Source organism: Anomaloglossus baeobatrachus, chromosome 3 (assembly GCF_048569485.1).
Source record: "Anomaloglossus baeobatrachus isolate aAnoBae1 chromosome 3, aAnoBae1.hap1, whole genome shotgun sequence".
NCBI classification, from domain to species: Eukaryota; Metazoa; Chordata; class Amphibia; order Anura; family Aromobatidae; genus Anomaloglossus; species Anomaloglossus baeobatrachus.
Window position 1 is genome coordinate 171,848,022 of NC_134355.1, and position 19,516 is coordinate 171,867,537.

The 19,516-nt window shown below is 55.4% G+C and overlaps 1 protein-coding gene across 1 annotated transcript in view; it reads right to left on the reverse strand.

The window, feature by feature from the left end:
* The window catches only part of BUB1 (BUB1 mitotic checkpoint serine/threonine kinase), a 228,455-nt gene extending 209,147 nt beyond the window's left edge, over window positions 1-19,308 (reverse strand). Inside the window, exons 1-2 of the mRNA XM_075339584.1 lie at window positions 19,223-19,308; window positions 3,367-3,410 (exon numbers count right to left, since the gene is read on the reverse strand). Of these exons, the coding sequence (XP_075195699.1) occupies window positions 3,367-3,410; window positions 19,223-19,245 (67 nt within the window). The 5' untranslated portion in view covers window positions 19,246-19,308. The remainder of the gene's footprint in view (window positions 1-3,366; window positions 3,411-19,222) is intronic.
* Between the last annotated feature and the right edge of the window lie 208 nt (window positions 19,309-19,516).

Below are 19,516 nucleotides of genomic sequence, written 5' to 3' on the forward strand. Positions count from 1 at the left end.
CCCAGCCTTCCCAAGGATCAGCCTCTCTCCTCCCAGCCTCCTTCTTCCCAGCCTCCCCCTCCCAGCCTCCCTCAGCATCAGCCTTCCTCTCCCAGTCTCCCCAGCATCAGCTTCCCCAAGCATCAGCCTCTACCAGCATCAGCCTCTGTTCTTCCAGCCTCCTTCAGCATCAGCTTCCCTAAGCATCAGCCTCCCTCGTCCCAGCCTCCCTCAGCATCAGTCTCTCTCCTTCCAGCCCTCCCTCAGCATCAGCCTCCTCTCCCCAGCCTTCCCTAGGATCAGCCTCTCTCCTCCCAGCCTCCTTCTTCCCAGCCTTCCCATCCCAGCCTCCTTCAGCATCAGCATTTCCCTCTTCCCCATGATCAGCCTCTCTGCTCCCAGCCTCCTCCAGCACGCCCTGCTCCTCTGCCGACACTCACACACCCGATCGCATGCACTCACACACACACCCGATCGCATCCACTCACACACACACCCGATCGCATCCACTCACACACACACCCGATCGCATCCACTCACACACACACCCGATCGCATCCACTCACACACACCCGATCGCATCCACTCACACACACACCCGATCGCATCCACTCACACACACCCGATCGCATCCACTCACACACACACCCGATCGCATCCACTCACACACACCCGATCGCATCCACTCACACACACCCGATCGCATCCACTCACACACACCCGATCGCATCCACTCACACACACCAGACACTGACGATATCGCACTTACGGCGCTCATACTCACAACATCCGGGGATATCACATGCTTCTGGCCATGTGATCCTCCGTCAGGTCCTGGAAGATCACAACAGCACATTTTCGCCGCCGAGAAGCAAGCGATATCCCAGGATGTCGTGAGTATGTGGATGCGATGTGAGGTGTGTGTGAGGTGTGTATGAGAGTGAGTGTGAGTGTGATCTGATGTGTGTGTATGTTTGTGTGTGTGCGTGTGGACCTTCCGGCGCAGCAGGACCTTGATGGGCTTGTAACCATGCGAGCATGGTTACCAACGTATCCACACCACTCCCACCACTGCCGTGGGAGCGGGGGCCGGGGGAGGGGGAGGGAGTACAGTACTCACCTCCGTGACAGCGCTTGTAACCATGCGAGTATCCACACCACCCCTTTGGGAGCGGGGGCCGGGGGGGGGGGGGGGGGGGGGGGGTTGGGGGGGGATAGGGAGTACCGTACTCACCTCCGTGACAGCCGTGTCAGTTAGAGAAATGCGCGGGGGGAGGGAGGGGGTGGGGCCAGAGCTAACGTGCATTGCGTGAGGGGGGCGGGGCGTGGCGTGGCTGAATTGCCAATGCCTGCAGGGTGCCGGGGCGAGAGGCCAATCTGTGGGGGGGGCGGAGCCTGGGCGAGCGGCTGGCCAATCCGTGTGGGGGCGCAGCCTGGGCGAGCGGCCAATCCGTGTGGGGGGGCGGGGCCATGGCGAGCCCAGCGGCCAATCAGCTTTGTGTCACCGTAAGGACACAATTTTGGAGCATGACAGACAGACAGACAGACAGACAGACAGACAGACAGACAGACAGACAGACAGACAGACAGACAGACAGACAGACAGACAGACAGACAGACAGACAGACAGACAGACAGACAGACAGAATAAGGCAATTATATATATAGATGCTGAATGGTTCTCTTGAGATAAAGCACCCAGACAAGATGGCTCAGCCTGAATGCAAATATCCGTGATCAACATCAGCACTTAAGCAGCTAGCAGCAGTAAGGCTATGTGCGCATGTTGCGTACTAGCCCTGCAGAAATTTCTGCAGCGATCTGAAGAGCACACGTGTGCTTCAAATCGCTGCAGAAAATGTCCGTAGTGAAAAGAAAAAAAAAAGCCGATTCCATGCGCTCTGCATGCAGCTCCTCCCATAGACAGAGCGGGGGCTGCAGGCAAAGCGCAGGAAAGAAGGGACATGTCACTTCTTAGAACGCACGCTTCGGGCAGCAGCCGAAGCGCTGCGCTCTAAGACGCCACATGCGCACGGCTCCTGCATAATCTTCATAGACTGTGCAGGGGACGCATGCAGTTACGCTGCGCTACAAAGCCTAATAGGAGAACACCATAATCGCTGCTATTACAGGAAGATGACAACTATAGGTACTGTCACACATAACGAGATCGCTAGCGAGATCGCTGCTGAGTCTGTTACGGTTTCTGTAGCGATCCCGTTAGCAATCTCGTTATGTGCGACACCTACCAGCGATCAGGCCCCTGCTGTGAGATCTCTAGTCGTTGCAGAATGGTCCTGGCCATTTTCTTCAAAGGCGATGTCCTGCTGGGCAGGACACATCGCTGTGTTTGACGCTGTGTGACAGGGTCACAGGGACTGCTGAGATCGTTAAACAGGTCGCTACTGCAACCTATATTGTTCCTGCATCGCTGATAAAATCTGTATGACATCTCACCTGTGACCTCATAGGGACTTACCAGCGATCCCCATCAGGTCGCATCGTTTTCGGGATCTCTGGTAAGTCGTTCTGTGTGACTGGGCCTCAACACAAGCAGTATCTGCCTGGTGTGGAGCAGACTCCGCTCTTGAACCCATTCCACACACACTGACAAAGGGTTCTATGTCAGGTAATGTGCATTAGAGATACTAGTCATATGGGCAGTGCTGTTCTAGAGAAAAGGCATGCCGTCTGGGCTAAAGCCATGAAGTCATTTCCTAAATGAGGCAAGTAAATATCACATACCTATTAATGCCTTAAAGGCATTGCTTCAGCCTGAACTACATGACTATTCCTCACCAATCAGATGAGTAACAGGTAAATTGCATGGATTTATAATAGTTAAAAGCACCACTGCAGCATTGTTGGTATTTTTTTTTCAGCGCTGGAATAGCGCTATAAACCTACGTCGCCTGCCCCTAACGTTCTACTCACCCTCTCTTTTCATTGTTTTCAGTGGAGCTCCGGTCCCGTGGTGCCATCTTGTGACTATAACTTCTGATTGGTGGAAGTCAGAACATATGTCATAAGCTCCGAATACAACTCTGTGAGAGCTAGAATGAGGACAGAACGAGGCTCTCAGAGATGCATTCATTTGTGACCTCTGAAGCACTCCATGAAACACTGGAGCTGCTGGCAGGTCACAAGTCGCTGGAGATTGACCGGAGCGGTGGCAAAAGAAGGTGAAGCTGCCGGACGTTGGCAAGGAAGTTATATAAAGCACCACTCCAACGCTGCAAAAAAACAAACCACAACCTGGAGTGGTACTTTAACACCATAGCATTTTATGGAAGAGGAACAAAAACTAATTTTTCCTTAAAAACAAAAAAGGTTAAAGTGAAATCCACTTATCCCAGCTCTCTGACAACACAATTTTGGAGTCTTTACCTTGTCCTGGTTGATTCTTCTGAGAATGCGTCATCTGAAACGTCCTGTAAAGAACAAAAGAAAAATGCCATCAGTAACAGAAAGCTGACGACACAGAACATTGTTGGAGAATATTACAAACTGCTTCAAATTAATAAAGTCTAAAGCACCCCTCCAGTGTTTAGGAGGGGGTTCACTTCTGGAGTGGTGCTTTAAACCCCAATCTTATATGCCCCCTTTGGCCTTTCAGCTATGTTCTGTTCCCGTGATGCCATCTCGTGACTGTAATTTCTGAGTGGCCGGCAGTCAGAAGTTACGTTACAAGTAGTGATGAGCGAGCACTACCAAGCTCAGGTGTTTGGAACTGGAAACAAGGTCAGACACTCGCGACTCAGGCATAATGGAAGTCAATGGGAAAGTCGAGTATTTTTCCAGAAGATCTTTCCTAGCGACTTCCATTATGCTCGTTACTCAAGTTGCGAGCATCCAACCTGCTTGTTTTGAGTATCGAACACCTGAGCATGGTAGTGCTCGCTCATCACCAGTCACAAGCTCTCAGTAAATCTCTATAAGGCCCGTTTCACACGTCAGTGAAAAACACTGACGTTTTTCACTGGCGTGTAAAATACGCACATGTCCCTCCATGTGCCGTGAATTACGGCACACGTGGGTTGTCTAAGTGCAATCCGGGCTCCGTTCTCCGTGGCCCGTGATTGCACTTAAGAGATTAACTCACCTGTGCGCGCTCCGGCTCTCCATGGTGCTGATCGCTCCTGCGGTGCAGCATCCGGCCGGCGCTGACCCCTGCAGCAGCTGCTTCCGGGTCGGCTGTGTCGTGCATCATGAATATGCGCGACAGTAATGAGCCGGCTCAGAAGCAGCCGGCAGAACGGGCTGTAGCGAGCGCCGCTGAAGCCGGGTGACTAAAAATGATTTTTATTTTAAAAGCACGTTTTTTTTCTGGCACGTGTCTCACGGATCACACCACTGCGTGGTCCGTGGAACATCAGTGATGCCAGAAACAAATGGACATGTGTCAGTGCGGCAATCACGGACACGCGTGAACGCTGCACGGAGACACGTGAAAAATCACTGACGTGTGAGCAGACCCATTCATTATAATGGGTCTGCATATGTCAGTGATTCTGGTACGTTTAAAAAAAAAAAAAGCACAAACGTACCAGAATCACTGACGTGTGAAAGGGGCCTAAGGCCCCATTCAGATGTCAGTGTTTCAGGTACGTGTGACATCCGTTTTAACACCGATGTCACCCGTACCCATGTTATTCTATGCTGTTATTCACATGGATTTCTATATTCACCTGTATCCAGCGCTGTTTTCTGCAGCTCTGCTGTCTCCTGCTTTTGACCCCCACTCATTATATTCATTGATTATTCACGCACGTCGGACCTGGAAGCCGGAGCATCGCCGGGGACAGCACCACTGAGGACAGCATCGCGAGGACAGGTGAGTATCCAGCAAGCAGTGTGTGTACAGTGACGTCCAGGAGGTCATTGGCGTTCCCAATGAACTCTGATGAACCCGTGAAGTCACCATGGTGACACCTGCTGTAGCACAGGTGTTCTGGGGGTGTCATCAGGGTTCATTGGAAACTCTAATGACCTCCTGGACGTCACTGTACACACACTGCTTGCTGGATACTCACCTGTCACCAGAGAAGCAGTCCCCAATGTTCTCCCTGGCAGTGCTGTCCTCGGTGTTGCTCCGGCTTCCAGGTCCGAGGTGCAGTGAATAATCAATGAATATAATGAGCGGGGGTCAGAAGCGGGAGGCAGCAGAGCTGAAGAAAACAGCGCTGGATACAGGTGAATATAGAAAATCGTTTTATTTCACAGACAGGTGTTTTCTCCGGTAGTGTCCCACAAATGCCATACTGATGAGTGTGGTTTGTACCTGATTAAACACGGACATCTGAAAGGGCCTAAGAGCCAGAACGAGGCCAGAACAAGGCCAGAGCCTACAGATGCATTGATGTGTGACCTCCAGTGCTCCTGGAAACACTGGAGCAGCCATCAGGTCACAAACCGCTAGAGGCGGATAGGTGCGACGCTGGAAAAGAAGGGAATTTTGTTTACTTATCGTAAATTCCTTTTCTTCTAGCTCCTATTGGGAGACCCAGACAATTGGGTGTATAGCTTCTGCCTCCGGAGGCCACAAAAAGTATTACACTTTAAAAAGTGTAACCCCTCCCCTCTGCCTATACACCCTCCCGTGGATAGCGGGCTCCTCAGTTTTGGTGCAAAAGCAGGAAGGAGAAAACTTATAAATTGGTCTAGGGTAAATGCAATCCGAAGGATGTTCGGAGAACTGCAAACCATGAACCAAAAGAACAATTCAACATAAACAACATGTGTACACAAAAAAACAACCAGCCCGAAGGGTACAGGGGCGGGTGCTGGGTCTCCCAATAGGAGCTAGAAGAAAAGGAATTTACGTTAAGTAAACAAAATTCCCTTCTTTGTCGCTCCATTGGGAGACCCAGACAATTGGGACGTCCAAGAGCAGTCCCTGGGTGGGTAAAAGAATACCTCAATAAAAAGAGCCGAAAAAACGGCCCCCTCTTACAGGTGGGAAACCGCCGCCTGAAGGACTCGCCTACCTAGACTGGCGTCTGCCGAAGCATAGGTATGCACTTGGTAGTGTTTCGTGAAAGTGTGCAGACTAGACCACGTAGCTGCCTGACACACCTGCTGAGCCGTAGCCCGGTGCCGCAATGCCCAGGACGCACCCACGGCTCTGGTAGAATGGGCTTTCAGCCCTGAAGGAAGCGGAAGCCCAGAAGAACGGTAGGCTTCGAGAATCGGTTCCTTGATCCACCGAGCCAAGGTTGACTTGGAAGCCTGCGAGCCCTTACGCTGGCCAGCGACAAGGACAAAGAGCGCATCTGAACGACGCAGGGGCGCCGTGCGAGACACGTAGAGCCGGAGTGCTCTCACAAGATCCAAAGAATGCAAATCCTTTTCACACTGGTGAATTGGATTAGGGCAAAATGAAGGCAAGGAGATATCCTGATTGAGATGAAAAGGAGATACCACCTTAGGGAGAAATTCCGGGACCGGACGCAGAACCACCTTTATCCTGGTGAAACACCAGGAAGGGGGCTTTGCATGACAGCGCTGCTAGCTCAGACACTCTCCGAAGTGATGTGACTGCCACTAGGAAGGCCACCTTCTGCGAAAGACGTGATAGAGAGACATCCCGCAGCGGCTCGAAAGGTGGTTTCTGAAGAGCCGTTAGCACCCTGTTAAGATCCCAGGGTTCCAGCGGACGCTTGTAAGGTGGGACTATGTGGCAAACTCCCTGCAGGAACGTGCGGACCTGCGGAAGCCTGGCTAGGCGCTTTTGAAAAAACACGGAGAGCGCCGATACTTGGCCCTTGAGAGAGCTAAGTGACAAACCCTTATCCATTCCGGATTGAAGAAATGAAAGAAAAGTGGGTAAGGCAAACGGCCATGGAGTAAAACCGTTATTAGCGCACCAGGATAGGAAGATTTGCCAAGACCTATAATAGATCTTGGCGGACGTAGGCTTCCTGGCCTGTCTCATGGTGGCAATGACATCCTGAGATAACCCTGAAGACGCTAGGAGCCAGGACTCAATGGCCACACAGTCAGGTTGAGAGCCACAGAATTCAGATGGAAAAACGGGCCTTGTGACAGCAAGTCTGGGCGGTCTGGAAGCGCCCACGGTTGACCCACCGTGAGATGCCACAGATCCGGGTACCACGACCGCCTCGGCCAGTCTGGAGCGACGAGAATGGCGCGACGGCAGTCGGACCTGATCTTGCGTAACACTCTGGGCAGCATCGCCAGAGGAGGAAACACATAAGGCAGTCGAAACTGCGACCAATCCTGAACTAACGCGTCCGCCGCCAGAGCTTTGTGATCCTGAGACCGTGCCATGAATGCCGGGACTTTGTTGTTGTGTCGTGACGCCATGAGATCGACGTCCGGCGTTCCCCAGCGGCGACAGATCTCTCGAAACACGTCTGGGTGCAGAGACCATTCCCCCGCGTCCATGCCCTGACGACTGAGAAAATCTGCTTCCCAGTTCTCTACGCCCGAAATGTGAACTGCGGAGATGGTGGAAGCTGTGGCTTCCACCCACTGCAGAATCCGTCGGACTTCCTGGAAGGCTTGACGACTGCGAGTGCCGCCTTGGTGGTTGATGTATGCGACGGCAGTGGCGTTGTCCGACTGGATACGGATCTGCCTGCCCTCCAGCCACCGATGAAAAGCCAATAGGGCTAGATACACTGCCCTTATTTCCAGAATATTGATCTGAAGGGATGACTATCGGAGTCCAGGTTCCCTGAGCCCTGTGGTGGAGAAAAACCGCTCCCCACCCTGACAGGCTCGCGTCCGTGGTGACTACAGCCCAGGTTGGGGGCAGGAAGGATTTTCCCTGCGACAGAGAGTTGGGAAGGAGCCACCACTGAAGTGACGTCTTGGTTGCAAGGGAAAGAGACGTTCCTGTCGAGGGAAGCCGAACTCCTGTCCCATTTGCGGAGAATGTCCCATTGGAGTGGCCGAAGATGGAATTGCGCGAACGGGACTGCCTCTATAGCTGCCACCATCTTCTCCAGGAAGTGCATGAGGCGCCTTAAGGGGTGTGACTGACTCCGAAGAAGGGATTGCACCCCTGCCTGCAGAGAAAGCTGTTTGTCTGTCGGAAGCTTGACTAACGCTTGCTGGGTATGAAACTCCATCCCAAGGTACGTCAGTGATTGGGTCGGTGTCAACTTGGATTTCGGGAAGTTGATGATCCACCCGAACCGCTGGAGAGTCGCCAGAGCGACAGATAGACTTTGTTGACACGCCACCCGAGACGGGGCCCTGACTAGGAGATCGTCCAAGTAGGGAATCACCGAGTGGCCCTGAGAATGCAGGACTGCCACAACGGATGCCATGACTTTGGTGAAAACCCGTGGTGCTGTCACCAAGCCGAAAGGCAATGCCACGAACTGGAGGTGTTCGTCCCCGATAGTGAAACGCAGGAAACGTTGATGCTCGGGTGCGATCGGTACATGGAGATAAGCATCCTTGATGTCGATCGATGCTAGGAAGTCTCCTTGTGACATTGAGGTGTGAAGCCCCGAGACCGCTGTGTCGGTGCATTACCTTCAGGGACTCCACTCTGCTGGATCCTGTCACAGGTAGGAAATCTTCTATTTGTCGTGACGCCACTCTCAGAATTGCGGTCAGTGGGGACCGCCACTGCAGATTAAGGGATGCCTGGGGCTGATGGTGAGTGCAGTTAGTTGGAATAGCCTCCTGAGAGTGAGGCAAGCCCCAGGGCCCTGTGTAGGTGCGTAGTACCACAAGGCGCAGAATAACTCCACACACGCAGGATGTCTTTCAGGGGTTTTACTCACTTCAGGTGGCAGGGTGAGTAACCCGGGCGTAGCTGGGATGAACCAGGCTGGAACCAGGTATCCTTCAGGCTGACTTCTGATGGTGACTACCAACTCGCCTTCCTTAGCCCTTGGTGGTTTGGGGTAACCCCGACTTTTAGTCCCTATGGGGGTCACCCAGGGAAGTTGCTGAAGCCTCTCTCCCCTTCGTTTGCCGTTTGCTTGTTGCCTGGGCCAGATCACTCCAGCTGCTTGCCTCCTGTGAACTATGGGCCCTAACTGTGGCTACGTGGCTGCGGCTTTTAGGTGTTGTGGTGTGGGCTTTGAGGGCCCCACACCGGCAGGTTTAGCAAGGAAAGGTGGATCTATCCCCGCTCCGGGATCTGCCGCCCGTTTGGGCCTGGTACTCCCTAGCAGTCTCCTTACTTCCCACTCTGTGCTCTCTCTTTAGCTGGAGACGGGTTTCGGGTAGCACTCCTAGGTGACCGTTCTCCCCCGTCGGTAGCCACTGCGCGGGCGCTGTCAGACTGCAACAGCCCCAGGGGTAGGGGTCAGCTCCTCTCGGAGCTCCCTGGACTCTGCACTGCACTGAACCGGCTCACTGCTCCTCCTCTCCTGTTCTTGCCTACGCCACCTAGCAACCAGACTCTCTTACCACACCCCTTGAGAGGAGATGGAGGCTTTTGGCCCCCTCCACTATTCCAGTGAAGGTGAAGGCTTTTCCCCCTCCTGGGATCCCCAGGGGTCCTCTCATAGGTACATGTGCGAGACCTGATCACTATGCGCCTGTGTAGTCACACCTCGGTCAGCCTTCTGGATTACCTGTATTGTACTGTCCCCAGTATGGGTGCAGTACTCAGTGGTGCCTGACCAGGTCAGGGGCGCCACATTCCCCCTTAGTTATCACCAGCACGTCCTCGGGCTGCAAGACAACATTTTAAAATGCATAAAACATTAAAACATCGTAAAACATTTTAAAACCACCAGGTACCATACATCACCACCCTCCACCCACAAGTCCGTTAACCCACCCAAAACCCTCTCACGTTGGCCGCGCCTTCAGCCACTTCTGGCAGGATGTAGAGGCGGCTTCCATGGTCTAGTGGTCTTCAGGGCATACCTGGCCTGGTGAAGCCGCGCCTTCAGCCACTTCTGGCAGGATCCAGAGGCGGCCTCCACAGTTGGTGCTGACCAGGTACCCTCTTTGTGGTGGAGAGCCAGACCCCATAAACAGGCATGCTCTCTGGTTGCAGGTAAGCCAAGGCCCTATATACGGACGTGCTCCCTGGTTGCAGACGAGCCAAGCCCCTAAACAGGCTGACTCTGGTGGTGGTACCCTCTGGTGTAACTATTTACACTGCGAGAGTTTGTGGCTATAGCCAGTTCATAGCCTTAAGGTTCATTTCTCACATTAGTTTATGTGGGCACATACTTAAACTTTAAAACGTTGCAAAACTTCAAAACTGGTAACTTGCTGTATTTCTTATGTTATTTACATGGATTCCTCCTCACCAGGGCTTGGGCCTGTAGGGCTGCGGCACCTGTTGGTTTCTCGCTCTCTGTCGTCATCAGTGGTAGTCTCATCAGTAGGTTCCTTGTCTTTTCTTTCTCTGTCTTCGTCTGTTTCTTTATCTTGTAGCATGGGATGGCTATGGGGTTTGCTGGTACATGGTGCTACATCTAGCGCATACCAGCCTCTTTCGCCTTGATGCATAGTAAACTGCACTGTGTCTCCCATCTTTAAGTTTCTTCCAGGATGTCCTCTGGGCAAATGAGCTCTCACGTCTCTTCTATTGACGAAGATACCTTCCTTCATACCAGGTGCAACGATGAATCCGTATCCTGACTTTAGGCTAAAGTCTTCCACAATTCCTCTACAAAGGGGTCCTCTGACCTGGGCTTTGGCTCTTCTCAGGAACCGTTTCTCCTGTAGGTCTCTGGCCGTTATTTCATCTCTTTGCTCTGGAGATTGCGGTGCAGGGAAAGACTGGGTTCTACTGCGGCGCCGTGTCCTACGGGCTGGGTTCTGCTGGGTGGCTGCTTCACTGCTGGCAGGCTCCCAGGTGAGGTTGCTGGACAAGTCTTCCTCTTCATCCCAGCGAGAATATGGCAACATCTCCGGCTCTGGGTATGGGTCAACTGCTGGTGGCTCCTGAGTCAGCTCCTCAGCTTCCCGGCCTCCCCTCCCCCTTAGTTCTTCTGAGCACTCCGGTGGTGGCAGTGCTGGGGATGGGTGCTCTTCAGCCGGCCCAGGCGGGGATCTCTCTGGCATGGTTGCTGCAGGAGTCGTCTTGGGGGTATGCGGAGGGAGCATGTACCGGTCCACCATCTCCTGTGGGAACTTGGCCTCCAGGTCAGCCTTCAGCTGCCAGTATGCGGGGTCCTCACCTACCAGGGATTTCCTTGCAGGGACTTCCTTGGACTGGGGAGCGGTGTCTGCTCTGGCCTTGCAGGCCGGGGTAAATGGTGATGCAATCTTATCTTGGCGGGCCGCGCCTGGTATGGCGGCGGCCTGGTCTTGGCGGGCCGCGCCTGGCATGGCGGCGGCCTGGATGGGCGTTTCTGGCGCAGCTTGGATCGGCGTCGCAGCTGCGATGGGGTCTTTGCAGGCTGGGCTGGGCGTCGCTGCAGCGATCTGGGCTTGGCGGGCCGCACCTGACGGGGCTGCGGCCTGGTTCAGCACCTCACTTGCGGCGCGGACGAGCGTTGCGGCTGCGGTAGGGTCTCGGCGGGCCGGGCCTAGCATGGCGGCGGCCTGGGTCAGCGTCACACCTGCGGCGCGGATGAGGGTCGCGGTGGCAGCCGGTTCTCTGCGGGCCGGACTGGGCGTCGCTGCAGGGACCGGGTCTTGGTGGGCCGAGCAGGGCATCGCTGCGGCGGCCTGAGCTTGGCGGGCTGCACCTGGCGTGGCTGCGGCCTGCTTCAGCGTCGCCGCGCCGGACGCCTCTTCAGGGACCGCGGACATGGCAGCAGGGGTCGGGGCACTCGCGCTGGCAGGGGCATCACTGGACTCACCCATCGGTGGCAGCATCGGGGTCTGAGTCGTCACCGCCCGGTCTGGCACTCGGCGCGCGGCTCTCTCTTCATAGGCCTGAACCGCCGCGGTCATTCCCAGGAACTCCGCACGTCCCTCTCTGATCAGCCTTCCGACCCTGTCCTCCAGTTGATCGCAGAACTCGGCGAGCTCCCGACACCACCAGGCAGCGGAGCCTGGCTCTGGGTTTCTGCATTCAGACGCCATCTTCTCTAACAACAAGCTGCTGGCTTCTTTTCCGTTCCGCCGTCTCTGGACGCTTCCGCTCTCTTCACAAGCGAGGTCAGAACTCTGCAGGGGATCTCTGGGTAGCCACACCTCTTCGTGGGCGGTAACTTCTCCCAGCGCGGGCTGCTGTTGTTTTTCAGCGCGCTCTTCATGGTGGCAATATGGCGGCGCTTCCAATTTTTCAAGCGGACCGCCCAGGCACATGGTCACCTGTCTGGACAGGTCTAGTCCTTATCCTGTTCGTGACGCCAGATGTGAAGCCCCGAGACCGCTGTGTCGGTGCATTACCTTCAGGGACTCCACTCTGCTGGATCCTGTCACAGGTAGGAAATCTTCTATTTGTCGTGACGCCACTCTCAGAATTGCGGTCAGTGGGGACCGCCACTGCAGATTAAGGGATGCCTGGGGCTGATGGTGAGTGCAGTTAGTTGGAATAGCCTCCTGAGAGTGAGGCAAGCCCCAGGGCCCTGTGTAGGTGCGTAGTACCACAAGGTGCAGAATAACTCCACACACGCAGGATGTCTTTCAGGGGTTTTACTCACTTCAGGTGGCAGGGTGAGTAACCCGGGCGTAGCTGGGATGAACCAGGCTGGAACCAGGTATCCTTCAGGCTGACTTCTGATGGTGACTACCAACTCGCCTTCCTTAGCCCTTGGTGGTTTGGGGTAACCCCGACTTTTAGTCCCTATGGGGGTCACCCAGGGAAGTTGCTGAAGCCTCTCTCCCCTTCGTTTGCCGTTTGCTTGTTGCCTGGGCCAGATCACTCCAGCTGCTTGCCTCCTGTGAACTATGGGCCCTAACTGTGGCTACGGCTTTTAGGTGTTGTGGTGTGGGCTTTGAGGGCCCCACACCGGCAGGTTTAGCAAGGAAAGGTGGATCTATCCCCGCTCCGGGATCTGCCGCCCGTTTGGGCCTGGTACTCCCTAGCAGTCTCCTTACTTCCCACTCTGTGCTCTCTCTTTAGCTGGAGACGGGTTTCGGGTAGCACTCCTAGGTGACCGTTCTCCCCCGTCGGTAGCCACTGCGCGGGCGCTGTCAGACTGCAACAGCCCCAGGGGTAGGGGTCAGCTCCTCTCGGAGCTCCCTGGACTCTGCACTGCACTGAACCGGCTCACTGCTCCTCCTCTCCTGTTCTTGCCTACGCCACCTAGCAACCAGACTCTCTTACCACACCCCTTGAGAGGAGATGGAGGCTTTTGGCCCCCTCCACTATTCCAGTGAAGGTGAAGGCTTTTCCCCCTCCTGGGATCCCCAGGGGTCCTCTCATAGGTACATGTGCGGGACCTGATCACTATGCGCCTGTGTAGTCACACCTCGGTCAGCCTTCTGGATTACCTGTATTGTACTGTCCCCAGTATGGGTGCAGTACTCAGTGGTGCCTGACCAGGTCAGGGGCGCCACAGAGGCGATGACCGAGCGGAGAGATTCCATCCGGAACCGTCTGGTTCTCACATGTCTGTTGAGCAGCTTGAGGTCCAGAACAGGACGGAATGACCCGTCCTTTTTTGGCACCACGAACAAGTTGGAGTAAAATCCGCGACCACGTTCCTGAAGGGGAACGGGGATAACAACTCCTTCCATCTTTAGAGCGGCTACTGCCTGAAAAAGTGCGTCGGCCTGAGCAGGGGTTGGAGAGGTTCTGAAGAAGCGAGCCGCAGGACGAGAGCTGAACTCTATCCTGTAACCATGAGACAGAATGTCTCTCACCCATCGGTCTTGAACATGTGGCCACCAGGCGTCTCCAAAGCGGGAGAGCCTGCCACCGACCGAGGATGCGGTCAGGGGAGGCCGAGAGTCATGAGGAAGCAGTCTTGGAGGCAGTGCCTCCTGCGGCCTTTTGTGGGCGAGACTTGGATCGCCACGCATAGGAGTTCCTCTGGCCTTTCTCCGGCCTGTTGGACGAAGAGGATTGGGACTTGGCGGAGGGACGAAAGGACCGAAATCTCGATTGAACCTTTTTCTGTTGAGGTCTCTTAGGTTTGGCCTGGGGTAAGGAGGAATCCTTTCCTTTGGATTCCTTAATAATCTCATCCAATCGTTCGCCAAACAAACGGTCGCCAGAAAACGGCAAACCGGTTAAGAACCTCTTGGAAGCCGAATCTTCCTTCCATTCGCGCAGCCACATGGCGATGCGGACTGCCACAGAGTTAGCGGATGCTACCGCTGTACGGCTAGCAGAGTCCAGGACGGCGTTCATGGCGTAGGATGAAAAGGCTAACGCCTGAGAGGTCAAAGACGCAACTTGCGGAGCAGAATTACGTGTGACAGCATTAATCTCAGTCAGACAAGCCGAGATTGCAACCGTGTGGGCACTCCAAGCTAAGGCCGGGGCAAAAGACGCGCCCGTGGCCTCATAGATGGACTTCACCAGGAGCTCAATCTGTGTCAGTGGCATCTTTTAGCGATGAGCCATCTGCAACCGACACCACGGATCTAGCTGCCAATCTTGAGACTGGAGGATCCACCTTGGGACAGTGAGCCCAACCCTTAACGACTTCAGATGGGAAGGGGTAACGCGTGTCAGTGAGGCGCTTAGTAAAGCGCTTGTCCGGGACCGCTCTGGGCTTCTGGACAGCGTCCCTGAAGTTAGAGTGATCAAAAAATGTATTGCGTGTACGTTTGGGGAACCGAAACTGGTGTTTCTCCTGCTGAGACGCCGACTCCTCTACAGGAGGAGGCGGGGGAGAGAGATCCAACACCTGGTTGATGGACGAGATAAGATCATTTACTAACGCGTCCCCCTCAGGTGTATCAAGGTTAAGGGCGACGTCAGGGTCAGAGCCCTGAGCTGCGACATCCGCCTCGTCCTCCAGAGAGTCCTCAAGCTGGGATCCCGAGCAGCGAGAGGAAGTCGGGGAAAAGTCCCAGCGAGACCACTTAGCCGGTCGGGGGCTGCGGTCCGGGCAGGAGTCCTCCGCCTGAGACTGAGGGGCCAACCTATGAGCGCGCTGTGGCGCGGACCGAGAGGGGCCTGGAGGCGACGAGCCAACAGGGGCCGGGGCCTGTGAAGGGTCCGGTCTGGACTGCAAAGCCTCTTGCAGCTTAGAAGACCATTTGTCCATAGACTGTGCAATGGATTGAGAAAGTGACTCAGAGAGTTTCTCAGCAAAAGAGGAGAACTCTGTCCCTGCAGCCTGGTCAGGGGGAGCAGGGAGGTCTACATGAGCCGAGGGGCCCACCAGTGTCCGAGGCTCCGGCTGAGCAAGCGAAACAGGGGGTCGAGCATTGCTCACAGTGAGGGTAGGTGGAACCCGCAGGTAACATAGCCCCACAAGAGGTACAGGCCGCAAAAAAACCCTGTGCCTTAGCAGCTTTGCTCCTTGTGGACGACATGCTGTTGTCTCCTAGGAGAGTGATCACTGAGGGTATATGGGAAAGGGGTATACAGCCCGACCGAATAGATAGATATAGATATATACGTATCTAATCCGGCACCCTAGGGGGACCAGCACCGGGTGACCGGTGTGGCTTACCGACCGCTAACGAGCGGAGTGTGTCCTCCAGATTCCCTGCCTTGGATCCCTCAGAGCTGCAGAGCTGTTCACTGAGAATCCTCAACCAGCAGAATGCCAAAAAATGGCTGCCGGAGCTCTCAGGGGAGGAGTGGAGCCGTGGGTGGCGCCAGCAAAAGTGCAAGAATCTGGGGTCCCCACAGTGATCAGTGAGGGGGGAGGAAACATGCAGGATGCTCCAGCCCTCACATCCGACGTCAGGTCGGTAATCCCGCCCTTACCCCTGACAGGCAGGCCCGGGGGCGGGATTTTTGCGACTAGGCCGCGATGAAGCCGGGGACTAAATTTGAGACCGCGCCCGACAAGCAGGCACGGTCGGCGCAGAAGTCCACCGGCCTCCTGAATTCAGCAGCCGCCGCGGCTTCCGGGAAGAAGGTGCGCTCCCTGCACAGTCCCCTATGGGGACACAGAGTACCTTTGAGTTGCAGGGCCCGGTCCCTGAGGTTGAAGAGGCTCCAATCCGGCAGGTTCCCACAGGGGCTGCGGATGGAGCACGGTCCCAGTAAATGGATGACCGCTTAGGATCCCACTTCTCCCAGAGCCGCTTAAGGGATGGTGAAAGAGACGGCATGTGGCTCCAGCCTCTGTACCCGCAATGGGTACTTCAACCTTAACAACACCGCCGACATAGTGGAAACATGCCGGGGGCCCCGTGGGGGCCCTCTTTTCTTCCAACCGACATAACTAAGTATGAGAATGCATGAGTGGATGTGTGCCTCCTTCCACACAAAGCATAAAACTGAGGAGCCCGTGATCCACGGGAGGGTGTATAGGCAGAGGGGAGGGGTTACACTTTTTAAAGTGTAATACTTTGTGTGGCCTCCGGAGGCAGAAGCTATACACCCCAATTGTCTGGGTCTCCCAATGGAGCGACAAAGAAAGACGGAGTGTAAGACGGGAGAAAGATTACCTCAGAACAGGAACATTTTTAATATTTTTTTTTTTAACATCTAATTGTGGAACTTATAATTCCAAGATCTATTGATTAAGAGTAACTTTGTAGGAAAACCCCTATAATTCAAACATCATTAAATTGCAGATTCTCACTATGTCTGCAGGTAAATAGCCATTTTATAAGTTTCAGCATCTCGATAAAGTCGTCCAGGACTGACATTGATGGTCAGACACCAGCACTCAGGAACTCAGGACCCAGTGCGTGGCATCCGAGCTACAACACTGGATAACGACCAGCGAGGAGCACAGTGTTGTGGGGTCTCAGCCACAAAAACGGTTTACTATGGGCCCCTGGAAGATCTGGAAGCAGCAGATTGTGGGGGGGGGGGGAGCAGGAGCGTCACAGCACACAGGGAGAACCACACGTACCAGGAGCGTCACAGTGCAGAGCACGGGGAGAACCACACGTACCAGGAGTATCACAGCGCAGAGCACGGGGAGAACCACACGTACCAGGAGCATCATAGCACAGAGTACGGGGAGAACCACACGTACCAGGAGCGTCATCACGCAGAGCACGGGGAGAACCACACGTACCAGGAGCGTCACAGCGCAGAGCACGGGGAGAACCACACGTACCAGGAGTATCACAGCGCAGAGCACGGGGAGAACCACACGTACCAGGAGCATCATAGCACAGAGTACGGGGAGAACCACACGTACCAGGAGCGTCATCACGCAGAGCACGGGGAGAACCACACGTACCAGGAGCGTCATCACGCAGAGCACGGGGAGAACCACACGTACCAGGAGCGTCACAGCGCAAAGCACGGGGAGAACCACACGTACCAGGAGCGTCACAGCGCAGAGCACGGGGAGAACCACACGTACCAGGAGCGTCACAACGCAGAGCACGGGGAGAACCACACGTACCAGGAGCGTCACAGCACAGAGCACGGGGAGAACCACACGTACCAGGAGCGTCACCACGCAGAGCACGGGGAGAACCACACGTACCAGGAGCGTCATCACGCAGAGCACGGGGAGAACCACACGTACCAGGAGCGTCACAGCGCAGAGTACGGGGAGAACCATACGTACCAGGGGCGTCACAGCGCAGAGTACGAGGAGAACCACACGTACCAGGAGCATCACAGCGCAGAGCGCGGGGAGAACCACACGTACCAGGAGCATCATAGCACAGAGTATGGGGAGAACCACACGTACCAGGAGCGTCACCACGCAGAGCACGGGGAGAACCACACGTACCAGGAGCGTCATCACGCAGAGCACGGGGAGAACCACACGTACCAGGAGCATCACAGCGCAGAGTACGAGGAGAACCACACGTACCAGGATAATAACAGCACAGAGCACAGGAAAAACCACACGTACCAAGAGCATCATAGCACAGAGTACGGGGAGAACCACACGTACCAGGAGCGTCACAGCGCAGAGTACGGGGAGAACCATACGTACCAGGAGCGTCATCACGCAGAGTACGGGGAGAACCACACGTACCAGGAGCGTCACAGCGCAGAGTACGGGGAGAACCACACGTACCAGGAGCGTCATCACGCAGAGCACGGGGAGAACCACACGTACCAGGAGCGTCACAGCGCAGAGTACGGGGAGAACCATACGTACCAGGGGCGTCACAGCGCAGAGTACGAGGAGAACCACACGTACCAGGAGCATCACAGCGCGGGGAGAACCACACGTACCAGGAGCATCATAGCACAGAGTATGGGGAGAACCACACGTACCAGGAGCGTCACAGCGCAGAGCACGGGGAGAACCACACGTACCAGGAGCGTCACAGCGCAGAGCACGGGGAGAACCACACGTACCAGGAGCGTCACAGCGCAGAGCACGGGGAGAACCACACGTACCAGGAGCGCCACAGCGCAGAGCACGGGGAGAACCACACGTACCAGGAGCGTCACAGCGCAGAGTACGGGGAGAACCACACGTACCAGGAGCGTCACAGCGCAGAGCACGGGGAGAACCACACGTACCAGGAGCGTCACAGCGCAGAGCACGGGGAGAACCACACGTACCAGGAGCGTCACAGCGCAGAGCACGGGGAGAACCACACGTACCAGGAGCGTCACAGCGCAGAGTACGGGGAGAACCACACGTACCAGGAGCGTCACAGCGCAGAGCACGGGGAGAACCACACGTACCAGGAGCGTCACAGCGCAGAGTACGGGGAGAACCACACGTACCAGGAGCGTCACAGCGCAGAGTATGGGGAGAACCACACGCACCAGGAGCGTCACAGCGCAGAGCACGGGCAGAACCACACGTACCAGGAGCGTCACAGCGCAGAGCACGGGCAGAACCACACGTACCAGGAGCGTCACAGCGCAGAGTACGGGGAGAACCACACGTACCAGGAGCGTCACAGCGCAGAGCACGGGGAGAACCACACGTACCAGGAGCGTCACAGCGCAGAGCACGGGGAGAACCACACGTACCAGGAGCATCACAGCGCAGAGCACGGGGAGAACCACACGTACCAGGAGCGTCACAGCGCAGAGTACGAGGAGAACCACACGTACCAGGAGCGTCACAGCGCAGAGCACGGGGAGAACCACACGCACCAGGAGCGTCACAGCGCAGAGCACGGGGAGAACCACAAGGCACAGGATGACAATACTACTTGTACCAGCAGCCGAACAAAACAGGTACGTGGAACCCCTTGGCTGCTCATGCTGGATTTTGGCATCTGCAGAACTATAACTCCCAGCACGCCGATGATATGAAGGTGCCGATGGTCACAGGCTCGCCCTGCAGAGACTCCCATGCCCCGCAGCAGGAGGAGCACTTACTGCGCACAGCCGTGTCCGTCCATGGCCGCGATCCGAAGCTCTAACAGCCGCCGCGCACCATGTCACCAACCTCCTTCACAACAAATTCAAATCACACGCGAGTTCAAAATGTGTCTCTCCTATAGGCGGACAGCGCCAGCCAATAGGAACCAAAGCTAAGCAGGGCGGAAGTTGGGAAGAAACCGCGAGAATTAGACGGAGCACGTGACCATAATGTCGTTGCGCCGCCGCCATTTTTATTAAGGGTATGGCTAGCTGTAACTTATTGTTTTTATTTTATACATTTTTGAGAGT